The sequence below is a fragment of the Pleurodeles waltl genome, chromosome 10 (assembly GCF_031143425.1).
Source record: "Pleurodeles waltl isolate 20211129_DDA chromosome 10, aPleWal1.hap1.20221129, whole genome shotgun sequence".
Taxonomy (NCBI): Eukaryota; Metazoa; Chordata; class Amphibia; order Caudata; family Salamandridae; genus Pleurodeles; species Pleurodeles waltl.
In genome coordinates, this window is record NC_090449.1 from 265,874,326 (window position 1) to 265,899,561 (window position 25,236).

Consider the following 25,236-nt stretch of genomic DNA (forward strand, 5'->3'; position numbering starts at 1 on the left):
CTCACTGAGGGAATAAAATATGCAACAAGCCGATTGAGAAGGGCTGGTCATTTAGGACATCAATGAACATGCCAATGATGCAGAAGCATGAATAAAAGTACCACTTGCACCGCATCTATAGAATCTTCAATAATCATAAATGTATGAATATCTGGTTTTTAGCTCCTCTTAGCTATACAGCACATTAAAAGGTTATCATAAGTCATGAATTGAGGGCAATGTGACTATTACAATTGAGATGTTTTTCAAAACAGCTTGATCAACTTTAAAGACAGCTCTTGTATCAGTCAAAACAGTGGCCGGTAAAGGTGTGGATGGGCATTCTGGAAGCCTCCTTACATATATCTGCTGAAGAGACATTTCCCATCCACACTGCAGTAGCCGTTTTACCTACAGTGGAATGAGCTTTGGAGATCCCTGTAACAGACATTACCGAATGGATTAACTTAGATCTGTTTTTTAATTGGACAAAAGCAAAGAATTCTTCTGGCATCAATTAAATGTAAAGAACGCTTGGCTGGGTTAGCAGGATTGCAAAACAAAACTGGAAAGATCCAGCTTGGTTGTCAAGAAAATTCGATACCCCTTTTGGAAGCAGTGCCCTCATGACTTTCCTGTTAAAAAAAAAAAAAAAAAAAAAAAGTGCCAAATTCCTTTGTTATGTTATGCCGGTTTGTATAGCACACTATCTCTTGTGAGGGTATCCAGGCACTTTGCAGGTGGGTAGGCCGAGCGCTCCATGAAGGAGATTATTTGAAGAGCCAGGCGACAAGGAGGCTCTTCACCAAAAGGGCATGAATCTCACTGTCTCTACAGGCAGAAGTGATAGCCACTTCCAAGACAGATGCTGCAAATAAGGCCTGTGAATTGGATGATAAGGGCTCATACGTTTTGAGAACATTAAATTAGGTGCCCAGGTGGCAGTAATTTTTCAAGAGGAAACTTAAAGCCTTCTGAAAGCCTTTAATCATGAGAATTCTGAAATAAGACATCTGAAGAGGATCTCCTCTGTATGCTGCAATTGCCGCAAGGTGGACTTTAAAAGAAGAGACCTGCAGCCTGTCTTGAGCCAAATAAAGTAAAAAGCATTTGCAATGCGTGGGGTCTCACGTTTGCTCGAGTCAGAGCTATTAGTGTTGTAAATTTCTAACTGGACTTTTCTTGCCAGATGAATTGAAAATGTAAAAGTACAACAATTGACATAAGCAAGACAATTCATAATGCCACAGCCGCCATGAGCATGAAGGAGAGACACAAAATGAAAAAGAAGTTTGCTTGAAGTCAAACGTATCAGCAAACGTGCAATTATCTATTTACAGGTTCGGTTTCCAAGGCGGTAACAAAACCGCACCAAGGCGAGACAAATGTAAAGCATTTACCAATGTCAAAAGGATTTTTGAAAGGCAAGCCCACAAACAAGTGAAAGTGATGGGCATCGTTAAAAACCCACATAGATACTAACACATAGGAAAAGCAGCGCTTGCGCGCTGCTATGCTCAACCTAAAAAAGGGTAGGATCATTACATTTCTGCTGAGACCACAAACTAACTAGTTTACATCTGAAGGAATAGGAGGTTTTTGAGGGTCGTTTGTGCCCCTTCCATATAGGCCTGAGGCAAGTTCAGGCAACCATAATGGTAGCTATCCAGCAGCATTACTGCCAAATTCAATGATAAGTTTCAATGAAAGCTGACAGTGTCCTGGTCAGGAATTTTGGTGTGCATGAAAAACTTGCGTGGCATTATCTGTAGATCCGGGAAACACCACTACAGGGGCCACTCAGGAGATATCAGGTTCTTTGTTGCTTGGGAGGCCTAAAGCTGACAGAAGGAATCAGTGATATTGGTTGAACAAACTAATGTAACTGACTAAAATATTAAATGATCATTGCACAGAGAAGAGTACCCACATCCCGGAAATGAAGACTTGGAAATTCCTGGTTTGGGAAGTTGCACAGGGCTCGAAAATGTACTCAACCACTCATTATGACAAGTTTTATTTTATGAGATTGAGCTATTTTTAGATTCCGCTCGAACCTTCTGGCAAGTGGACAAAGAACAGGTGTTCTGTTCAATCACAAACTGGATTAGCAATTAAGATGCCTTTTAATCTTATTCTTGTCACATTTGCTCTGTGTTCAAAGATAAGGTCAAAAGTCAGTTTGTCTTCTTGCAATGCAAATACTTTTAAGGTGAACTGTCTGACCTATGTGAAGTCAAAGGCTTTTGGCATCAGGTTTTTCCCTACCACACAACATTTATATAACTAAGTCAAGTTTACTAACATTTCAAAATATATTTCAGTAGCTGTGAAAGAATTTTTGTGCTCCTGTGTGAAGAAAAATACTTTAATAGGATGGAGAAAAAAAAAAAGAAAAAAAAAAAAAAATGTTTAACACTTCACTTGGTGATGTGCAAATGAAATGTTTTCTGAAACCCAATTTTCACTGAATATTGTTAATACACTATATAGTTTTATCAGTAAAGCTGCAAGTTAATGGGAAGGTTTTTGGACATTTCTTGGAAATGTAATGTCTGAAAATTACAGTGCGCTACTACATCATGCTTTAGTAATATATTTACTAAAAGTGAGTGTTTAAACAAACTGAGAAACTCTTGACCTGATGACAAAGTTGCTAGTAAACTAAGAGGCAAATCATGCATGGATCATGTGTACCGAATATGTGGGCTAGATTTATTATACATGGAGCAAACGTTTAGTGTATTTAGTAAAAAAAAAAAAAATTATATATATATATATATATATATATATATATTTTTTTTTTCTTTTTCGGCAGAGATGCTGAACTCACACATTTGAAGGTGCACTCATGAGAATGAAGAAAATAGGAGACTGTAAAATACAATATTTGCCTAGGAACACACAAGACCCCGTTTCTGGGTCAAGTACATTACTGTTAGGTCAAGTAGATTATTCAAGCTGCTCGACCTGCAGATCTAGTAACATTTTTATGATTTTGAGGCCTGTGCAGAAATATTTACAGTTGGCCAATGCCATTGTGCAAAGAATTGCTTTAGAACCGCACCGATTAAAAACAGTTCAGGTTTTCCATGCAACACCTGCTGAGAAAGACTTGTGGCAGTTTTGCTGTTCTGGCAGAGGAATTTCTTTATACATAAAATTCAGACCATGACCAAATATGTTTAACCAAAGGATCTCAATTTAGTTCCCCCATTTCTTGAAGTAATGCATACACTTGTGTTGTCTAAATGAGAAAATGGTTTGTCAGATAGTGGGAGAACCTTGTAAACCAGATGGACATCTTACAGCTCTAAATAGTGTATGCAATACCAACTCTATCAACCAGAGCCTTGAATTAAAAGGGTAGACTTGATGGGCTCCCAGTTTGATAAAGATGCGCGTGTGACTACTGGTTACAAAGGAGGACTCTCCTGAAAAAGCACTCCTAGAAGATAGACCTTTAAAGCACCATCAAAAAAAGCTACTGCTTTGTTACCTTCAACGGTAGATGCTCGTAGCCCAACTTGTCCTTCCATTAAAGATAATGAATCCACCAGGCACTGCTGAAGGTCCTCATAAGAAGTCTGGACTATGGTGCAATTAAAACAAGCATTGGCAAAGCCAATAGCTTTTGCCTTATTTTTTCCCCTATGTAACTTGCTTACAATTAATTGAAAATGTTATAATTAAGTTTAATACAAACATTGTATCATTTTTCTAATATTTGTAAGACCGTTACATAGAAGAAAAAAAGAAAAAGAAAAAAAAAGACAGGCGAAATGTATTGGCACGCGGGAAAGATGGAAGAACTCCGATGCAGAAAGATGGCAAAGAAGGAAGCTGGGTGAAGAGGGCACAGTGCAGACGTGACAAGACAGCATGTGGTTGAAAAGACAGAAGACGGCACGCAGAAAAAGAAAGACATCAACAAAGAAAAAGACAGACAGACATTTAAGATAGAAAGAAGACATCAGCGAAGCAAGAAGACAGCATGCAGGAAGAAAATAAGAAAGGAGACAGCAACACAGGAAGAAGAGGGTACGCAAGAAGGAAGATGTCAGTGAAGAAAAACGGCAAGTAAGAAGAAAAAAGGTACCTTAAGTGTCACAGCCAGCTGGAAGGACACTGGCTAGTATCCAATAGGAAGTGAGCGGAAGGAGACCTAGGTCCACGGGCAACTTGACAGCAGGATCCACGAAGAAGATGAAGACAATGACAAAAAAGTGACGCAAAGACAACATGCTGGCCAATCCGAAGCAGGTAAAATCAGAGACGCTGGACTAAGGTCAGGTTTATAAAGGGATGGTTCCAAGCCTCTTAAGTTTATTTTGACCAACAAAAGATTTTCCAAGCATTCGCACAAGCGCACACAGGCGAAACCTAAAAAAAGGATGACACTGAGCCCAGCAAATAGATTTGATGATCTGTTTGTCTGCGCGTCCTGTAGGAGACAATTTATATCTCCAACACTAATGATATTCTCTCATCCATAACAAACACTTTGTGTTGTGTCTAGTGCTGCTCCTAGATAAGAAAGGGTCTGCACTGAGAAAGGTCATTGATTTAATAGTTTTTTTTTTTTAAACTGTAAGCTGTGCAAAAGCTAGATCATTGCCTGCAAATCCTGCACTGCATTCTGTTGGTGGTGAACTTTTATCAGCAAGTCATCCAAATATGGGTAGATGAAAGCTTTCTGCCAGAAATGGACTACCATAACTGCCATGTACCTATAAATAATCAGAGCACACTTTAAAACGAAACATAGAAAGGCACACTTAAAAGATGGAATCACATACTATGAAGTATAGATATTTCCCGTTTTTCAACGTAGTCAGCATGTTAACATTATCTCCGACAAGATGCTAATCAAGAATTTGATGGAGAACTAAAATACCAAATTTACTTTGGAGCAGGGGCTTTAAAACATGGAGTATACTTCTTTCACCAATTAGTGGTCTAATTTTTGTCGGTCTTACAGATGATGCATAATAATAATAATAATAAAAAAAAAAAAAAAGGAAAAAAAACAACAAAAAAACACAAAAAAAAACACACTGTAGTGGCAAAGGGCAGGAGAAGAAGTCACTGTTTGAAGGCAATCCCCCCCTAATGAGCCAAAGGCCTGATTAGGATACTATTTGATCCTATTCTCTGGTGGCATGGGAACCTTTGGCCTTGGAAGTGCTACTGGCAGGGCCAACGAAAGGACTAAACCATCTGATGAGTTTATCTACAATTTTTCATTCTGAATGGAAACCTTTTAAAATCTGCCCGCCTTTCCTTCAGGCCAATATTTTAAAGAGTCTCACCTTTATCCTTCAACCTGTGCACCTCTACCCCAGTGTGCTGAATAAAGAACGAACAGCCTGTAAATGATATATTTGGGATCTTCTGCTTGGCATGGGGTTTTACAAAGCTAAGGAGTAGGCTGCCACTGGAACCAAACAGCACTCTTACTGAGCACGCGTGTATGGAACTGCAGACAATTACTGAACCCAGGTTGGAATCAAGAGTGCAAAAATGACAGATATTGTTGAGGAGGTTTTTATTTTCCTTTATTACGTTACCACTTTAATAGGAGGGAGTGTAATAGAAAGCTAGGGTTACTAGAAGTAAAAAACGTTTCTTCAGCAATTTATTAAGCCAGGAGCAACAGGAATAAAGGTTTGGGTAAAGCCCTTAGCGTTAAGGTCTCCACGATTATCCAAGCAGAATTGTTTCCAGAGGTAAGGTAGGCTACTTCTGTCCCAGAACTAGCATTTCATGAAAGGTGTTGCCCTTAACAGGTCACATTTTAGAAGAGGATGTTACAGTAGTAGGAGTGTATGCAGAAAAAAAAAAATCACATCAGAATTGGAGGACACCGACTGAAACCTTTTAGGAGATCTTCTGCCTATAGTCAAGCAAGGGCAGATAAAGTCCTAGGTTCCCCGACGATAAAACACGCTCTTAGTGAGACTAAAAAAAAAAGAAATAATAATAATAATAATAATAATAAATAATATAAAGAACCTGTGTGTTACTGGTCTCTTTCGTATTGGAAGCATGCATGTGTGCCTCATTACTTATGCAGGCCTTAGGAGAGGAGGGACGATTCAGAAAATAGATGTTCCTGCAACAGACCTTCTGCTGGGATGATGAAACACAGGGTACTAACGGCACCAAGAGACAGTCAGAACCTTTGATTAGAGTAAGATCCCATGAATGACAACGTAGAAAAATAAACGTCAGCCTCCTAGCAGAGTGGTGACGATGTCGAGTGGCACTTCGACTGAACACCAAATGGAATGGAGCTTTGACAGAATGTTAGCTTGATGTCAAATAGAGGGCTGACGACGGCAATGGTCATGCACGGCAACGAACGTGATCACATTGAGAACTGATTGCAGACATGTCTGTTGGCGAGTGACTGGCATGCCATGGGCAATGACCATGTCTTCGATAGTAGACAAGCTGGCACTGTCCCATTCACCAACATCTTGTACATCAGTTAAGTCAGTGATGAGGGACAATCACAACACTACTGTACCTTAAAGGAACAAGCCAAAATCCTGTCCTTTATACTCATGACTGAGACAATTATTTAAGGGTCATGGAAGCTTGCCTCCCGTAGTCAACAGATTAGTAAGAAACAGGCCAGTGGGAAAAGATATTTGAATTGTCTAACAACCTTATTTAGGGCCAGACTCTCCTTTAGATCGGTGGGCTGGACACCCATGAAGTGTCAAAGCTGTTAAAGCGTCCAGAAAGCACGTGTGCAACATCAAACTTGGAACAGGACTTCAGGTAGTTGCCCAGAAACGGGTAAGTTAAGCCCTACACGAATTCAGGACCCAAGTACCACATAAAATATCCTGAAATTGAGAAGCCCTTGATGCACCATCTTGTGTGGTAACTTACTCTTCCCCAGTAGGCTGGTAACTCATTTTTGGTGCAAGAGTGGCCTCAATTTGCTGAATTTGGAAATGCTCAGATTTAAACTGATTTGGCTTTCCCACTGGTTTCTGTGGGCGGGCTGCATTTTCATTACCGACACGTTCCGATGCCTTTATTAATTTATTTTGGTACAATTAACGTTATCACTTTCTTTTAGGAATTTTACTGTCTGATTTCTTAGCATTTCGGTTTTGATGGTGCTAAAATACTCTACAAGTAAGAGGTTCCCATTGAATCCATTCACATACTGATATTTAAGAAGACTAGTTGTGGCCTGGTAGTTATAAAACATCCCCTATTCTAAAAGAAAAATTTACTGCTTCCTTCATTACTCTGTACGAAATTGTTGCAAAATACATCTCACATCGTTTTATATGAACCCAACACAAGGCATTTCAAAGGTATATGCAAGAAATGATTTGTGATGTGTCTCAAAGTTAAGTATGCAAATATATAAAAATTATCAAGCTGGAGAATTGCCCAATACATTGTTGAGTGAGAGGGGAAAAGCTTCCATGTTTGTTTTCTCCCCAGGACAGGCAGGCCCAAGCCAAGCAGTCAATACCTTTCCCAGCAAAACACAATTTGCTCCAAAGGCACAGTAAGTAGCCTTATGACCAGAATGTTCAATACTGTAAGTGGTTAATACTTGTAGAGCCTTCATTAGTAGGGTGAGCGCTTCAAGGAGATGCACTGAGCTGTAAATTCAGCTTTCATTACACAGTGGTGACAATGCAAAAACTTCACAAAATCTATCTGGCCGTCTGTAATTCTCCGAGGGATCCTCTATTTTCTGCAAATACACGCAGAAGGAAGCAATAGTAACGATTTTTTTTTTCAATAGCTAACCATATACCAAAATATAGCTAACATTCTCCATTTCATTGTAGGATCTTTACTGAATGAACCCGTCCTGAACTGCAATTTATCAAATTTTACACCGCCCCCCCAAATAAAATCGTGAAGCTTCCTTAGAGCAGATTGGCCACTTTGTTTCTGCTCTAGAGAGACGGTAATGCATGGTGTAGGTATGGACACCTCGGAGGTTGCTATTCTGACAAACAACCCTGGCACATTCTTTAGCCATGCAGGACTAGCAGGTTTCACTTGGGTGGAATGGGCTTTCGTTGAACATGTAAGGGAATTGATGGCTAACTGGTAACACAAGGAAATACAAGAGATTATCCACGTTGAAACAGACTGTTTACCATGGACAGTGCCTATTTGAGGCAACTCATGGTTGATCATTGAGGAGGTTAGATTTCCTTTGGCCACTTAAAAACTTCAAGACGCACGTTCTATTGAACATAGGGAACATCCTAATGGCGAAGTGAGACTACTAAAGGAAACTTCTAGAACGATAATTTGATGGGGGTGGGGGGGTGGGGGAAATCAGGCAATACATCTTGAAAGACTGGCATTGTCATAACCACTCTTGTCAAACAACGTAAGTTTCTATTGCAGAGGGAGCCTGAGGGTAATTTTCTTTTCAAGTTAAACTAATGGACAGGTGAAACAAAAAAATCTAGGACCCTCCACTGTCCTGGCCTTTTGAGCGCAGGGAGAATCCTTATGTTGGCATACCAGATTTTCACTTTACACGTGGGTTCAATTATACAAGTGTGAAGTGCAGAAAAATTTCTCCTACCGAGCTCTCATACACAGTGCCAAGCAACCTAGATACCCAAAACTCAGGGGTGTGGGGTGCATTTTGCTATGTCACAAACAGAGCGATTTAAGGAAAATCTCAAGCCGAGATAATGCCTCTAGCATGTAATTTTTCAAGAACCCATTTGGGGCTTTCTAGTTCGATTCTGCCAAGTACTAGTTTTTGAAGACCCAGGAAATTACGGTCTTTTGTGGCTTCCTATGGATTTAAAAAAAATAAAATAAAAAATAACAGAAAAAAATCGCCTAAATCAAAGTGAGTTTTATTTGTGCTGGCACTGCAATTCTCTCCCCCCCACCCCCCAAAAAAAAGAATGTTGAGGGCACGCCCCCGCATCGGATCTAGAATCAAGCCCCCCCCCCAAAAAAAAAATATATATTGTAGTAGAGAAACAATTCAAAGAAGGATCCCTTTTGTAACAAACCGACCGAAATGCACATAAAGGGGTTGAACGAAGTCAACCACCATTTAGGTTAGGAGCTATTCATTTAGAAAACTGAAAATTGTATGTTATGTATAGCTTTCCCCAATCATCGTCAGCTTGCAAGAGGTACGCAGCTGTTGGGTAATGGGGAGCTATATGTATGTAAAAAAGAAAATACCTTTCCTCCTTCCCTGCATCGACATCATCTTCCCTCCCCTTCAGTCTGTCAGGCTTTTCTTCTATCGGAAGCATAAATCCGGTGCTAGGTCTAAAGTAACTAGGGGAGAGCAGGTTTGCAGAGACCCGCACTGTCAAAGGAATTACGTCGTTTTTTTTCAACGGCAGCACTGTTTTTCTGACTTCAACGGACCTGGAAGGCCCAAGAGGATCAGAACAAAGCGCACCAGAAGAATTTTGAAGAGACCGACAGGTGCCATCTCGCTCAGGTCCCTGTAGAATGAAGCAGCAGAACATGAAGGAAGCCAACGGTTTCCACAGATGACTTAAAAGTGGAAACAACTTTGGCTTTCCAGTTACACAGTAGTAGTGAATAACAATTTCTTATCAGTTGTTCACACCGATTCTTTAGGAGCCATACATAAGAGAATGCTCATCATGTAAATCTCACAAAGGAAGACTTGCTCGTTTTTTCCTCAAGTATTAAAAAAAAAAAAACAACGATGCAGGCGAAACATGGCACAACTCCAACAGCTACATGGTGCTAAACTTTTTAATGCCTAAGAGGCCATGTTCATGGAGAGCTACGCCAGGTCTCTGGCCTGGAGATCAAATGCTGCCTGAGTCAACAGCAGTGAAGGAAACAAATTAAAACAAGCATTTGCAATGCAACGGGTCACGCATTATGTCGAGGTAGCGCTATTAGCGTTGTAAACTCCTAACCAGACTTTTCTTGCCACATTAAATGGTAACAAAAAAAAAAAAAAAAAAAAGCACGACGCGCTGCGAAATAAAGAGAAAGAGTGGTCCTGAAACCATACGGAAAACATGGAGCCTCGTATGTTTCCAGTAGTTTACGGTACTCTTGAAGAGGGCTAAGCACCAGAAAAGGCATGACCTATGCATGCCTTTTCAAGAATGAAAACAAGCGGATTTTAAAAAGGCAAGCCCACTAACCAATGAAAGTGACTGACGTAACATGGGCGTGGTTAAAATACCCCTAAAGCAGTGGTCTCCAAACATTTTTATGCTGCCCCCCGTTGAAAAATTAAAATCATGGTTCCCCCCTTCAGAATTTCAGATTTTTTTTTATCAAGTTGCCAATATTTAAATATGTCTAGACGTATTTAAACATTGCAGTTAAGTACTTGTGTGTGAAGGGGGGGGGGGGGGGGGGGGTAAAGCAGTGCTTTGCTTTCAGCTAGTGAAACTATGAACCAGTTCAACATCCAAAATAACTTTACTGCCGAGGACATTTCCTTTTAGTGATGACACTTCAAGGCATGCACGAATCTGCACTACAAGGTCCTGGTGCACCATTTGACACGCTATAGCAATAATTTGAATGTTTCTTATCGGATATCACAATTACCAGTGGATATGAAAGGCATGTCATGATGACTGCTCTTTTAACGCCATGCGACTTCACCTTTTTATCACAGGATGCTTCCAAGAACTACTTAATTCTCATTAGTGTAGGTAAATAAACGTGTTTCCTCAGAGTCTCACGGTGGTGGAACTTCACAGACTGGAACCGAGGGAGTAGGGGGGGGGGAAGGAGGATAGGGGAACACAAACAGATGTGAAGACGATGGAATGAGGACCAAAAACGGCGAACAGAGGGCACTGAAGAAGCAAGAAGGAAGGGAAATTAAGAGAATAAAGAATAAGTACACTGGCCAGCTCCGTGCGCCTCTGGCTTGTTCAGCTCCATTGTCGCCACAAAAGTTACTACACCCACGAAAAGTTATTAGAATGCACCAGATGCCACAAGGAGAAGGGCACTTTAATACACATCCTCTGGTAATGTCCTGTTATAAACCCGAATTGGATGAGAATTCAACAAACAATAAAATTAACACCTTAAGTGGCTCAGCTTAGATTCATGGAGCAAGTGGACGGCACCAGGGTTGCTTGTACACTTATCAGTCTGGTATTACACACTGCCATTGTGGGGGCGGAACCAGGGCATGGACATGTTGCACGATGATCATGTCTATGGTCTATACAGCACGAGGATGACCCCAGAAACACAAGGTGGTCAGTTTTTTTTTTTTGTGGGGTATTTGGGGGAGCCAAGCGTGCAAATGATAAGGTTGGAGATTATGCAAGTCTGGCATGGAGGTCGGTTTGAAATTGGGATGAGGCGTGTCTATGCACATTTGGATATATTAAATTCTGATGTGTTATGGACGTCAACTGTTTATGCGCACACACACACTCCTGAAATTCGTGGAAAAAAGGAAGTGGCATTGGAGTATGTACAGTGAGGAGAAAAAAAAAAAAAATAGACAGCAAAAGTAGAGCATGAACTGCTGAACAAAAGTAGTAAGGGTTGGACAGAGAATCAAGCGATTAGGGCAAAACAAAGTAAGGGAAAAAAAGATGCAACCTACAGAGCAGTGGGACGGGAGATCAGGTGCGGACTAGGAGAAGCAGGCACTGAAAGTTATGATGTAAACGGTAACGGGACGAAAACATTTGCTTGGGGCTACTAGATGCCTTGTCACTTTGCAACAAAAGCAGAACAAGCCCGTGCAGTCTGCTAGGCAACTAAACCTAAAAGGTATTAGGATGCCAGCCAGCATAGCACACCATGAACAGCATTCAAAAAAAATGCTTAAAAGTACGTTTTAACTAGTAAAGCTGAAAATGTATACTACAATACGCATCTTTAATCACAAGATTAACAGTACACCACCAACAAAAACACTGCATGAAAAAGTAATAATGGATAGTATCAAAAGCGACTGTTACCATGGAGAGCTATGGCTTCCCGGAAGGGCTGCAAATCAGTCTCTACAGAGGAACTAGTTTCTGTCGAAGTCGCCCGACTAGGGGCTACAACAGTCAGTCTTGGGGGTGCTCTAGAGTTACGTGGAGGAGGAACTTTTCCACAAAGAAAGCTGATCAAATCCTCTCTACGAATAGTTCTTCTGCGCTTTTTTACCCAGGCTAACACGTCCTTATTACGTCGCTGATATCCAATTTGAATTCCTAGATCAAAACTTCGTTGGTGGGCATCCACGCTTTCTGCAAGAGGGAGAGAGAACATAAAGTGAGAATGTGCTAAAGCATCTAGATAAAGCCACTTCGATAGAATTGCCAGTCACCCCCAAATCGCAGGAAATGGCAAAACCCTCCCATAAACACATGTTTTCCAATAAACAGCAATTGGTAATAGTTCTATTTCTGTACCCTTTCAAACACTTCAGTTTTGTAGAAAAATCAGGTGATCAGGGCCTTTCCAGGTCGAAAAGCACTAGGATTCACTCCGCAGCATGACATTAAAATTGCATTTACTGCAGTTCTGGTGTAGCTAGCTGTGTGCTCTTCATAGGGTAACACTTCATTAATGTATTTACAGGTCACGGAGTTACCAGCTAGCGAACGCGGGGAGTCTAATAACTTCGGCTTTTTGGGGGCGTTTATTAAATAGGTAATACGTTTCTCGAATGGGGGGGGCACACACACCTTTGTTATGAATATAATTTTCATTCTTATGCTTAAAAATAAAAAAAATAGAAGTTACCCATGTACCAAAAACGTAAAATAATTTGTGGTCTGCTCTTTGGCCAAGTAACTACTTGATGTTATGCGGTTTGTATTATGCCTAGCTATATTAGAACCAAACGCAGCAGAACACTTGAGAAAGCTTATACGAGAAATGGGTCACATTTCAGCTGCTGAAAAGCAGCACTTGCTGCTAAACGATAACTTTCTGCCAACAATAGGAAGTTAAACTGGCTGATCTAATGCAAGAAACTAGCCTGATTTAGAATGAAATCATATATAACAGTACAGCAGTCAGTACTTTCATAGGTTTCACGACTGAGTTATTACAAAGACTGACTGCCCACATTAAGGTAAGCGGTCAGAGAACGGCATCAGAACCATTCCTATAGAATCAGTAAATACTTAAGCCAGAGGTCAGCCGCTTAATAGAATCAGAATTAAATTTCGGGTTCCAGTATTATAGTCAATTCAAAGCAAGGACTGACATAGTCATTTTGCAAAGAAAGACTTTGTAATGTTGGCTTCGTGGACGTTTAGTAAAGTCTGACTAAATCTGCAAGAGACCCAATTTAAAATTGTGATTACAATTACTAGAGATTCATGATAACACCAATTCAGTGAAAACAAAAATACTACAGAGTTTATCATTCCACCTGGTGGAATCCGAAAAATATATCCCAGTCCTCGGCTCCTAGCTGTTCACTTCTCTATCCAGAAAATTAACCAACTCTGCTGAGGAAGAGTGAAACAGCCTGCCAGAGAAAGTAAAATAAATTATGGTGTAAAAAAAAAATGTATATATATATATATATATATATATATATATATATATATATATATATATATATATATATTTTTCACATAAGCGTCGCCGGTGTTGTGAGCATAGCTAAATGTACAAATCCTTCAACTCACACTGGAATATAATGGTTATCCAATGCCAAGCCACCCAGAACAGGACCAGCACATCTTATCAAGTTTTAGTACAGCAATTTTACTTAGAGCCATGCTAAGCACCAATTTGTATCTTGAAATTAATGCAGTCAGGAGACCGGAAAAATGGAGGTGTCCAAGCGAGGTGCTGAAGGTCAAGAGACCAGCAGAGCAGAGAAAAGGCCACTCGTGCTGCAATACCCCTCCAAAGTAGAAAGGTTTTCAAGAGTCTTTCTATGGCCAATGTAGAATGTAGCCTTAGGTACAGTAACTACAGGTTCACCTTAACGAGCACCCTGAATGACTGCAGTCAGTGACACAGCACATCTTATCAAGTTTTAGTACAGCAATTTTACTTAGAGCCATGCTAAGCACCAATTTGTATCTTGAAATTAATGCAGTCAGGAGACCGGAAAAATGGAGGTGTCCAAGCGAGGTGCTGAAGGTCAAGAGACCAGCAGAGCAGAGAAAAGGCCACTCGTGCTGCAATACCCCTCCAAAGTAGAAAGGTTTTCAAGAGTCTTTCTATGGCCAATGTAGAATGTAGCCTTAGGTACAGTAACTACAGGTTCACCTTAACGAGCACCCTGAATGACTGCAGTCAGTGACACAGCACGAGAGCTTAACACTCCAGTTGTATCAGACAGCAAAACTCACACCACCACCTCCTCGCAAAAAGTTGTCAGATAAGGGCTTTAACCTGGAGGAGTTGAAAGAAAAATCTACGGTGGGTTAGAGGAGTCATTAGGATTTCTACAGCTGTACAAACCTGATTTGGACATTACCATTTGAAAACAAGAAATCGAGGGCCTGTCGGTCTTGGCCCTCCTCAGCATACACTATACAGACACAGGATACCCAAACTCCCCATCCAATCTATCACATTACACACATATAGCATACATATTTAACCCAAGCACCATATGCTTCTTAAAACATCACCGCTAAACAAAAAAAAAAACAAAAAAAAAAAAGTATAAATAAACCAAAGCAGTGGCGGTCAAAATGTGTTACCGACTATTGCGCAAAAGAAATTAAAGGTTGTCTCTTTAAGGGGATCTAAAGAGAGAAAAATCGCACAATTAGGGTTTACACACAGGCCACAGACAGCTTTCTCTCGACACTTCATATTATTTTGTGGGACCCAAAGGATTAAGAGGGCTTGGCGAGAGTCTATGGTACACTCCACTTGGCACTTACTAGTCGGACGGCACAGGGGATAGGATTTGAAGAAGCCCTCTGGTGCCACTCATGTAATTGAACGTAACCCGGTTAGGCTACAAAACGGAGTCTCGCTGTAGGTGGCCTAACCGAATGGATTCCCTAAGCTCTCGGTCGAACTAGGGAAAGATCGGAGATTAAATATGTTATGAGAACGTGTAAAAGGTGAGAGGAGAATGAGGAAATAATTTCAAGGGCACAAAAGTTCAGTGGAGAGATCCTACATTTCATCTTATGATCTGTACAGGAGAGGAACCTTTTCGGCAACAGAAGAGTTACCTGTTTTAAACTGTGGTCTTGTATTGAGCAAGGCTTATTATGAAAGCTTATTTGTGCCAACAGCTGACTAAGCAACAAGGTACTGCAATATATTCTCTAATTCAACAATTTTATCTACAGCAACTCGCCGTCTACATGAACCAATGTTTCTTACCCACTAGAATCAAGCCCATCCGCAAATGTTTACTTTGCGACAGCTTACTCCTTGACTAACTTACAGAAGATTACACGTGCAGTAGCCATTCGAAATGCTACATTAACGGCACAAAATAACTTTTACACAGACATCTGTTACTCTATACTAACAAGCATGTTTGAAAAACAAAGTGCTCTTCTGCTGGCACGCATGAGGCATCTCCATTCGAGGCAGCTTAAGTTGACACTACCAAATACTATGAGAACTTGAAAGTTGGTTACACAATTATGTAACGTATTTTGTATAGCAGGTTCAGCCAATAAATATTAGTGTGATAAAAAAAAAAAAAATGTTGGCTTCTCAGAAGGATATGATAGTCAAGGAAGTTCTTAAGCTCGATGGGGAGAGAGTTCTAATTGAATTGCCACAATCTGGGAAAAGGAACTTTGAAGCAAACCCCGCTTTGAACAATGATTCCAGAAGGAGCGAGTACTTATAGTTAGAAGGATAGGATTTTCAGGTGGATAGCTTTGTGTGCTGGGCAGAATTTTAGGTCTAACCTTTAAGGCTACTTTAGCTGCCTCACCAGATTAGGTTCTAGTGAAAAATATACATCATATACACACAGTAAGGGGCCTCTGTTCATCAGGCTTAATCAATAGTCCACTAAATTGTCATTACCATTTTGCTTCTACCCAACACAAGTAAGTAGGTCTTTCCACTTCACCCACTGCCTCCTTTCGCAAGGCAGGACTGTACGAAGAATGCGTACAACGTTCACATCCATTTAAAATTAGAAAGCATCTCGTCAGTTGCAAAACTGGTTCATAGTGTGCTTTAATATAGGTCTTGTCTCAATTTAAAATACTATTTTGCCACTACTCCTTTTCAAAATGTGTTATAAAAGTTTAAGTGACACTGTAGCTGCTTTCAAACTGAGTGCTTGCATTGGTGGCAATTTATTGAGTCCTTCACAAATAATAAAAACCATGGCGCAACTGAAAGGCTTGCACTTTAAAATACATCACCAGTGAAACACCAGTACCTGTGAATTTCACCATTTAAAATTTGTATTCGGAGCGTAAAATTGCTACATTTAGATCAAAGTGCATTTATTTTGTTGTGGCATGTGTTACCCTTAAATTAAAAAAGAAAACCTAATAGTTACACAAGGCACCTCTTCCCCAAAGCAAACAGTGTAAATCCTTTAGGTTGGGCGTTAGGCACACATTTCAATTCGATACAGACCAGGGGCTGAGTGAAAGACATCTTATACTGGCGAGAGGGATTAAATGAGCACGACTGCGCCACAGACCCGTTCAGTAACGTATAGGGAGGGCATGGGCAGCATATTTTACTTGAGTTTTTGGACAGATTGGTGCTCAGCCTTGTATGTTACTTCAGTACAGGTTCCGTCCAGTAAAGTGCAGGAATTTAAAATTCCAGTACCACGAATTAACAAGGGCATAATATGGTGTCCTGTTAGGCCACATCGCCTTCCAAGTGTTCGGTTATTGGTTCACAAATACAGAAAGCTTTATTTGTGCAAATGCTAAACAGTCGGAGGATAATTTAGCATGCCTTCCGAGAAATAACACAACGTGGCAACAGTGACTACAACATGCTTGAGTTCCGAGAGAGTTTGCAAAAAGGGCACTTAAAGTATCGAAGAGAATTGTGGTAAGGAGGCCATAAGGGCCCAAAACAAGTAGTGAACAGAGGACTCTGAAGGCCGCCTTATTCGGAGACGAGAGAGAGGGAGAGGGAGAGAAGTTTATAAAGCACTGTGAACGTAGAAGTGTAAACCATTTTCCATTCATATAGGCTGCATGAGAGTTAAAACAGGAGCGATTGACAAATAGAAACTATTTAATCTGCACTTTCGTAAGGGTTGCCTTGGTAAATAAAGCATTAAAAAAAATGAACGAACTGGCAAATACAAAAATATTGAAATAAATAGTACGAATACAATATTAGAAAAGAAGGGTCAGTTAAAGAAAATGTGTTAATTGGCAGGTACAGCACTTAACATTCAGAAAGATAATGCAGCCTATAGCAGGGAAAAGCAGGTTCCCCAATATCAGTCAGAAAAAAGAAAAAAAAAACGAAACAAACCTAACACCCCCACCTCCTTTTCCCATATTAAAAGCAGGCAACAAAAAGGGATGGCCTGCTTTAAGAACACAACTGCCATTCATTGGTATTATCGTCGAAATTACTAGACAGTGCGTGGAGTAGTTTCATAATGCAAGTGGAAAGGACTAGTAAAATGACGTTATAAAGTACATTTATCAAGGGACACGCGCATAAATGAAAGTGGTTGAACTGTACGTCAAACTCAAGTACTTCATAACACTCCTGAAATGCTGCTTGCGCATAGTGTGATGCAGCTATGTGTCAATGATATCTGGTTCCAGTATCCAAAAACTGAAAAAAGCGATACGTGTTTTTTTTTTGTTTTTATTATGATGAAACACGTTTACTAGTTAATTCCTTAGTTCTCTGCAGTTAACTGTACTACCCACGTACGTTTTAGTAATTGTGTGTTAGAATCCTGGGCTACAGTGTATAAAGCAGCTTAAGAACAAAGCCATAAACGGAACGCCTTTCTAAAAAATATAAGTGACCCTATATTCAGTGGGCCATACACGATTTGAGAAACACGCAAGCCAACGAATCCACTTACTGACACACCGTGCAAGACATACCTCTAACAACCCTGTAAATAGGCATGTTGTGTACCGACAGCTGCAGAACGGGTATGTTAAGAACAAATTAGGGTAGCCACTACGAGCCGAAATTCAAAAATAGCGATCACACAACAATAGATACATGGTGCAACGTTTTACTAACAGTGGACTCCTAAGCACCATTTCCACCAGAACTGCTTCATAAATGCAATAGCACGGATACTAAGAATGCAGTTTAATTGAGGGAAACTGACCTCACGTAGAAACAATGCAGCAATAAATAAAAGAAAGCTATAAAGTCAAATTATTGGCGAGACGAATCGTTTGGAAACTACCCAACATAGATCAAAGGGCACGTCCTCCGATCGGCCACTCGTTCATAATCAACGATAGTGTCACCCGTATTCTACTTTACTGAAAAAAGCAGAAACAAAAACGTTTAAAAAAAAAACACACACACACACAATCAGGGAGCACCAAGCACTGCCATGGGTTTGACAGAAAATTTCAAGAAAAGCAGACGGGAGCTACTATGAAAGTCGAGTCAAGACCTTCAAATGTTATGTGCATAATTATCCATGTGATGTCAAATGAAGCTTCAAACTGCACTGCCAATCGAAGCTTTGGGCTCCTTGCGGTTTGGGTCATAACAAAAAAAAAAAAAAAAAAAAAAAAAAAAAAAAAAAAAAAAAAACAGCAATATATTTGGATGAAAACAAAATAAATGATACTTGTAGCGCAAGTTGGAAGGTCAGCAACCATAAAACAGTATTTAGGACTAAGGTAACCTACTGCTCATCTAACCAATATAAAAGCAGATGGTGGATTTTCAGAGAGCTAAAAACAGTAAAGCGCACAATAAAGTGTAGTAAATAGGTCGTGCCATAAGGATATTTAAACCATCGAAACTCAAATTACTAGCGGTTATGCTAACGCTAAGCACTTTACTAAATATGAGGCGAACTGTAATGTAAACTTGACATTTCCACAAGTTCAAGAGAACTCAGACATACAGTACTAGAGTCACCCAAAGCTGAACGACCATAACCTTCCCTGCTGAGGATTAAATAGGAGTACACATCCGTAAACAACAATGCTATTCGGATGAGCCAGCAACAGGACACGCCTTCAAAGAAGCCCAAACATGACTACCCCACAAGCCAGAAGCACAGAAGAGCACGAGTCAGCGAGACGTAAACATAAGTACCTACCTTTATAAAGATTAGTCACTGCCGTAGCTGCATTTTGGAAGGGGACCCAGAGAGATAGACCCTGCTGCTGGCATACACGATCTGTAACCAAACAAAATGCAAATGTAATTAAAGATTATAGCAGAGTGTTATAACAACGGCCATGTTGGATTTCGCCATCTTGCCCCCTACAGTTTGCCGTGATGCCCGTGAAAACAACCCCATTGGCTGTTTCCCCACCCATAAACACTGAAGAAATCACTTAGCCCGGGACCATACGCCCGTTCATTCCCAAAAAATTGAGGCCATCATGGCGATTACAATTTTAACTACTAACACCTATTCTTTTGGAATTATTAAAATATGCAACAAAGAATCCTGATGTGGCAAGCAGGAACGTTAATGTGTAAACATGTGCATGAAGACATGCCAACTTACAAGACAGTCGGGATCTATAACAAGTAACTGCAAAAGTCATTTTTATATAACCATTTTAGTAAGCAACATTAATGATCAGCTCCGAAGACAACCGCCCGCAGTTCCCTTACCCCTCACCAAACCGATCGCCATTTTGTTTTTGTGATTTGCATAGACATCGGCCGGGAGGAGGGGCTGTCCCCCTTCTCGCTCCTTCAAAGAGCGCTGGTTTAGCGATCGAACTAATAGCAAAATCAATCCTGTCAGTCACCCCGATCACTAGTCGTAGGTGTACTTTTGGGGTCTGAGACCCCTGGAGCCAGCCCTTACGCCATTTTGTTTTCCACTGCTGATCTAGGCAGGCTTTCTTTTTCTCCCGAGAGAAGCCCCACCCGTCGAGCGCCACCCCGCCCCTCGGTCTTTAAGCGCACACATTCCTAACACCCCATCCCGTTGTTCTACCCCTGTCAAATTACAGGCCCCTTGCCTGACCTTTGTAGAGTTGAGCTACGGCGGTGGCCGAGTTCTGGAAGAGGTGCCAGAGTTTCTGCGGGCTGCCATCTGCCTCCTCCTCGGGCGGCTCATCCTGCTCAGCCTCTGCTAAGCACTGTCGCTCCCACTTCGTGAACCAATGTTCGGGCCCGTGTTCCTGGATCTCAGCTTCGCCCTCTTCCTTTTTCTCCTCCATGCTACCCGACCGCTGTTGCTGCCGCTTTCTTCTCCTCCTCCTCCTCCAGGGAGCGGGTGCCGCGCCCTGCGCCTGGCAGACCCCGCGGGCACCGTACGCTCCTCCGAGGGCCTCCCCGGATTGACACAGGCCCGTCGCGGCCGCCTATTAAACACACTGCCCGCCGGCGCACCTCTACCTCCGAGCCATAGTCCCGCAGCGGCCTTGCCTAAGAAACTGAACAGATTACGCCACCGAGCGACTCTAAGAATGTGGTTACATGCTGGCCGGGAAGCCCCACCCTCCGTGGACCGCCTCCACGGCCAGCTGTCACTCGCTACCTCTCTGTTTGGAACAGGCTTCAACTGATGAGGGCTGTGGTTGATTGGTGGAGATGTGTGTCACTTTGGTAGCGTCACAGATATGTTGGGTGGGTCAAGGTTGGTTGATGCGACGCAAGGGGAAAGGGGAAAAAAAAGTTGCGTTTACGCCTGCGTGTTGGCTTGAGGTGTTTGTCTCACGGGACGTTGCGCCGCTCCTGCTGAGTAATCCAGTGTCACGCATTTAATCGTCAACACAAAGAAAGGACTAACCCTGTCGCTGCGTCTCGTCGGCAACAACTAAGAGACCATCTTGGAAATGCTGGTGCTGTGAATTTTTAGGGGAACGTAGTAAAGAATAAAACACATCGAAGTTAAAAAACACATCAGGCTCCACTGATGGGAGTGTTAAGGTCTTATCGTATCTGTGTGTGCTATTTTGTTTACACAGTGAGGCAAAATACTCAGTAGTACACATCTTCATAAATTTTAATAGTGTGTGACAAACGTTCTTTCTTTAAAGCTACTGTGGATGATGTTATGTCTTTAACCACAAGCGTTGGCAGTATAAAATACTAACCTTCTTTACACTAACGAGTGCGAAAGGATCAGTTCAGTAAGAAAGGCCCTAACAAAGTCCTTCTTCTAATGTCGTTAGCTGTAACTCCTCCCGTAAATATTACTCGTTGACGTCTGCACTGTTACAAGGCATATGCTCCTCCTTTAAACTCTATTGGTGACAAAAAAGCCATGTGACTGAGTGTTTTCATTCCTGCCTCATCACAGCTGTGTGTGACACTTTCTTGTTTTTGTGTGTTGCCTCCCATGACCTGGGTAGAGCGAGGTGTCGAAGCCTATTATTATCGATGTTATTCTTCACAGCAACAAGCTGAGGTTGTTCTCCCAAAGGTAATCGGGGACAGCCACAACGATTTTATTTTTTGAATAAAAGATATTATTAGATTTTTAGAACAAAGAAGACGTGTTGCACGTCATAAACGATTCCCAGCCTTCCTCATATCCGTCCATGTCTTAACATTGTTAGAGAGCAAACTTTATACATAACGTGTATTAAAACAGCTAGAGAAACGTGTTAGAAAAATAAAATGTGTATGTTTAAGTTGTGGTCGACATAGTGTCTGCCACTTAGAGTTCTATGTGAATTAATAAAAGTCTGTGAAAATGTATTATGATTAATTATAACTACATGTACTGACAAAAAATGATTAATATTATTGTATTACAAAACTGATGGTTTGAAATTATTAGAAATGTTTTATTCTTCATATATTAGCATTAGTAAAAAGGCCTATGTTATAGTATTTTTCCAAAAGCACAGTGTTGAAATGTTATGCAGATTTACTGAAACACTTTTGAAAACATTATTAGCTGTTCCTTCTGTACTTCCTTGTGATAAATATTGCAAGTTTTACAGGAAGCTTTATTTAGTTTTTGGTAGGAAGCAACGTTAGCTAAATGTCGTGTTCTAAGCTCCTGTTTTAACAAAGTTCAATTTTTGAGGAAATTGCAGTCCGGAGAGGAGAGTGAACATGAGCCTATTTTGAAGAAAGAACGAGGTAGGTAAAGATGTATTGTTTAGTTACTTAAAACCATAACAAAGGTAAAAATAAGCAAACACTTTTAAAATGCATTTGTGATATTACTAAATTATCATCAGAGGGTTATGGGCATTCTCCAATCATTTCGATATGCCCTCCATATGAGCTTGATTTAAAACATAATGAGAAATTGCTACTTAAGGCTTTGCTTATTCCAGTGTGAGTAGAGCTTCGCTTAATACCCTTAGAGTTAATTGTCAGGTTCTGCGCTGTGAACTATCCTCCTGTGGGACACAGGGAGGATGGTGCTATTTTGTTAAATGTTGCTTTTGCATCACCAGTGATAGAAACTTCACTAAAGCACAGTTCAGCTGCAGGTCCCCAGGTGCAAAGCATGCCATCACTGCTTGTCTCCGTGTCTGTATGCCTTTTTCGTTGAATTTGTTCTTTAGAAGGGCTATTCGTTCTAGTGCAAGACCGTTACAAGAGCAGAGAACATGTGGGAGATCTTCGGTGTCCTCACCACACAGGCGGCAGATAGAGTTGGATACGTCCCTCATCCAAGGGGCTGCATTTGAAGCAAGTGGTAAGAGTGCAGAAAAAGATACTTTAAGAATTGCTCCTTTGTTCTTCTCAAGAAACCCTGGACTAGATGTGACTGTGGTGCTAGAGACGTGTCGGTGGGCAAAGTCATCCAAGCATGAGACCTCCATGAGAAGGCTGCTTTGTCCTCCAGTAGTGACTGAAGCCTAATTGATTTCCTAACTGCTTTCTTAAAGGCGCTGTGTGGGATTGGGATCCTCCAAGGTTAGTGAGCCCTGTCTTCTTAAGTGAATCATCTAAGTGGATTCTGAACGGGAAGTGTTCTTGAGTTCAAGCTCTTGCCACATATAGTAATTGAGAGTGTCCAGGGTGGCACCACAGGCTTTGCTCCAGAAGTTTATATATGCACCGCGTCGTGCCAGGAATTGGTTCAGTAGGCCAAACTCCAGTCTCAATTGGGCGAGAGAGGTGAATCTGGGGATGTTGAAGATCATCCGGTAAACTTTGCTTACTGCGTGGTTTAAGATGTCTAAATCTCTGCCTATTTGTACTTCGCTCTCGTATGTTATTGTGGGCAGGAGCTTGGCTTTTAGCACTTTTAGGAGGGGGGGTGCATAAAGGCCCATTCAGATACGTTTTTAGTCTTTTTAAAGATAGCACTGTGGCTAGGCTTTTTCCCATTATGCTTTTTCTTTGATGCATGAAGTTCCCTAATTTATCAATAACGACTCCAAGATATTTGTTCTTGTCTGTCTGAACAAGTCGTGTCTTACCCCAAAACCATGCTCTTGAGGGTGCTTTTGATCTAATTGACGAACAAGTTACTTACCTTTCGTAACGCTTTTTCTGGTGGATATAGAGGCTACCTGTGGATTCCTCACCTTATGAATAGTCCCAATGCTTCAGCATTCGTTGGAAATTTTCTTCCTAGCTCTTCACGTCGACGAGGATGTCACAATTGCACGGCTCAGCACACAACTCTGTCTGATGTCATCGTGGCAATAAGAAGTCCTCACCGGTGCCTGACCGGTCAAACCAAGAAATCCTGCAAAACAGAACACGCAAAATAGCCAACACTCCTAACTTCTGAGTGTAAGCAATAATGCTTCGCGAAAGTGTGGAGGGAAGCCCAATTTGCAGCCTTACAAATTTCAGCAACTGGGACACCTCTAGCCATGGCCAAAGTAGCAGACTTGGGCCCTCATTACAACCCTGGTGGTCAGTGATAAAGCAGCGGTAATACCACCAACAGGCTGGCGGTAACAAAACTGGAATTATGACCACGACGGAAACCGCTCAGACAGACAGCCACTTTAAAACACCGACCGCCACAGCAGTATCAACAAGCACCACAGCAGTAAACGCCAACAGCCAGGTGGAAGACAATGTACTGCTTACTGCATTATGACCAGTCTATCCGCCAGCCTTTCCGGGGCGGTACCAACTACATCAAAAGCACGGCGAAAGCAGAACACAGAAGTCAAAGGGCTCACCCATGGAGACACAGGGAACAACCACGACACCACGGAGCCCGAGTTGCACATATTTCCCACACTCGTCTACCTTTTCCTGCATTACGAACACCAACACCGGCAAAGATGACCACAGTGAGTACTGCCGCCTAGCACACAAGGGAAGGAGGAGGAAAAAGAGAGTGACACACACACGCACCACCCCCACCCCCAAAACCATACATACAACCAGATGCAGTAACAATACATATCCACCTGGTACCCCTCAGGAATAATGCAAGGACAAAACGATTGGAAGAAAGTGAGTGTAATACGATTAAAGAACATAAATAAGTGCAGTAAATTAGAAACATATATACATATTTACAAATGGAGGGATACTGCCCAGTCCTCAATATCCGTGAGCCACAGGGCCACAACGCATAGGCCAAGGCCCCACCTCACTCCTGCAACAACACGGAGAGAACACTGCAGCGGCATCAGGTCGAAAATACACAGACACCTCAGGGGGATGGGGAGTGGGGGGGGCACCTCAGCCGGAAGATAGTACAACACCACTGGTCCTGGAGGGGGCTACATGCACTGTGCGATGTCCTGGGGAGTGCAGAGATACAGTCTCTAAAGTGGGTGGTTTGCCCACTGCTTGGTCCTGGGGAGTGCAAAGCCACAGTCTCTCAAGTGGGTGGTTTGCCCACTGCTTGGTCCTGCGGATTGCAAGGCCACAGTCTCTCTAGTGGGTGGTTTGCCCACTGCTTGGTACTGGGGAGTGCAAGGCCACAGTCTCTCAAGTGGGTAGTTTGCCCACTGCTTGGCCCTGGGGAGTGCAAGGCCACAGTCTCTCAAGTGGATGGCTTCTTCCACTGGTTCTGGAGGGGGCATTGTGCCCAGTGTACTTCATCCTGGAAGGATGGGGTGAATGGATGGCTTCTTCCACTGGTTCTGGAAGGGGCTTTGTGGCCAGTGTACTTCATCCTGGAAGGATGGGGTGAATGGATGGCTTCTTCCACTGGTTCTGGAGGGGGCTTTGTGCCCAGTGTGCGTCATCCTGAGAAGGATGGGGTGAGTGGATGGCTTCTTCCACTGGTTCTGGAGGGGGCTGTGTGCC

The 25,236-nt window shown here is 41.8% G+C and overlaps 1 protein-coding gene across 1 annotated transcript in view; it reads right to left on the bottom strand.

Moving 5' to 3' along the window:
• HAPSTR1 (HUWE1 associated protein modifying stress responses) overlaps positions 1 to 20,583 on the bottom strand; it is a 31,825-nt gene extending 11,242 nt beyond the window's left edge. The window contains exons 1-3 of the mRNA XM_069210407.1: positions 20,063 to 20,583; positions 19,175 to 19,255; positions 11,946 to 12,221 (exon numbers count right to left, since the gene is read on the bottom strand). Coding sequence (XP_069066508.1) covers positions 11,946 to 12,221; positions 19,175 to 19,255; positions 20,063 to 20,258 — 553 coding nt within the window. The 5' untranslated portion in view covers positions 20,259 to 20,583. The remainder of the gene's footprint in view (positions 1 to 11,945; positions 12,222 to 19,174; positions 19,256 to 20,062) is intronic.
• Positions 20,584 to 25,236: the final 4,653 nt, after the last annotated feature.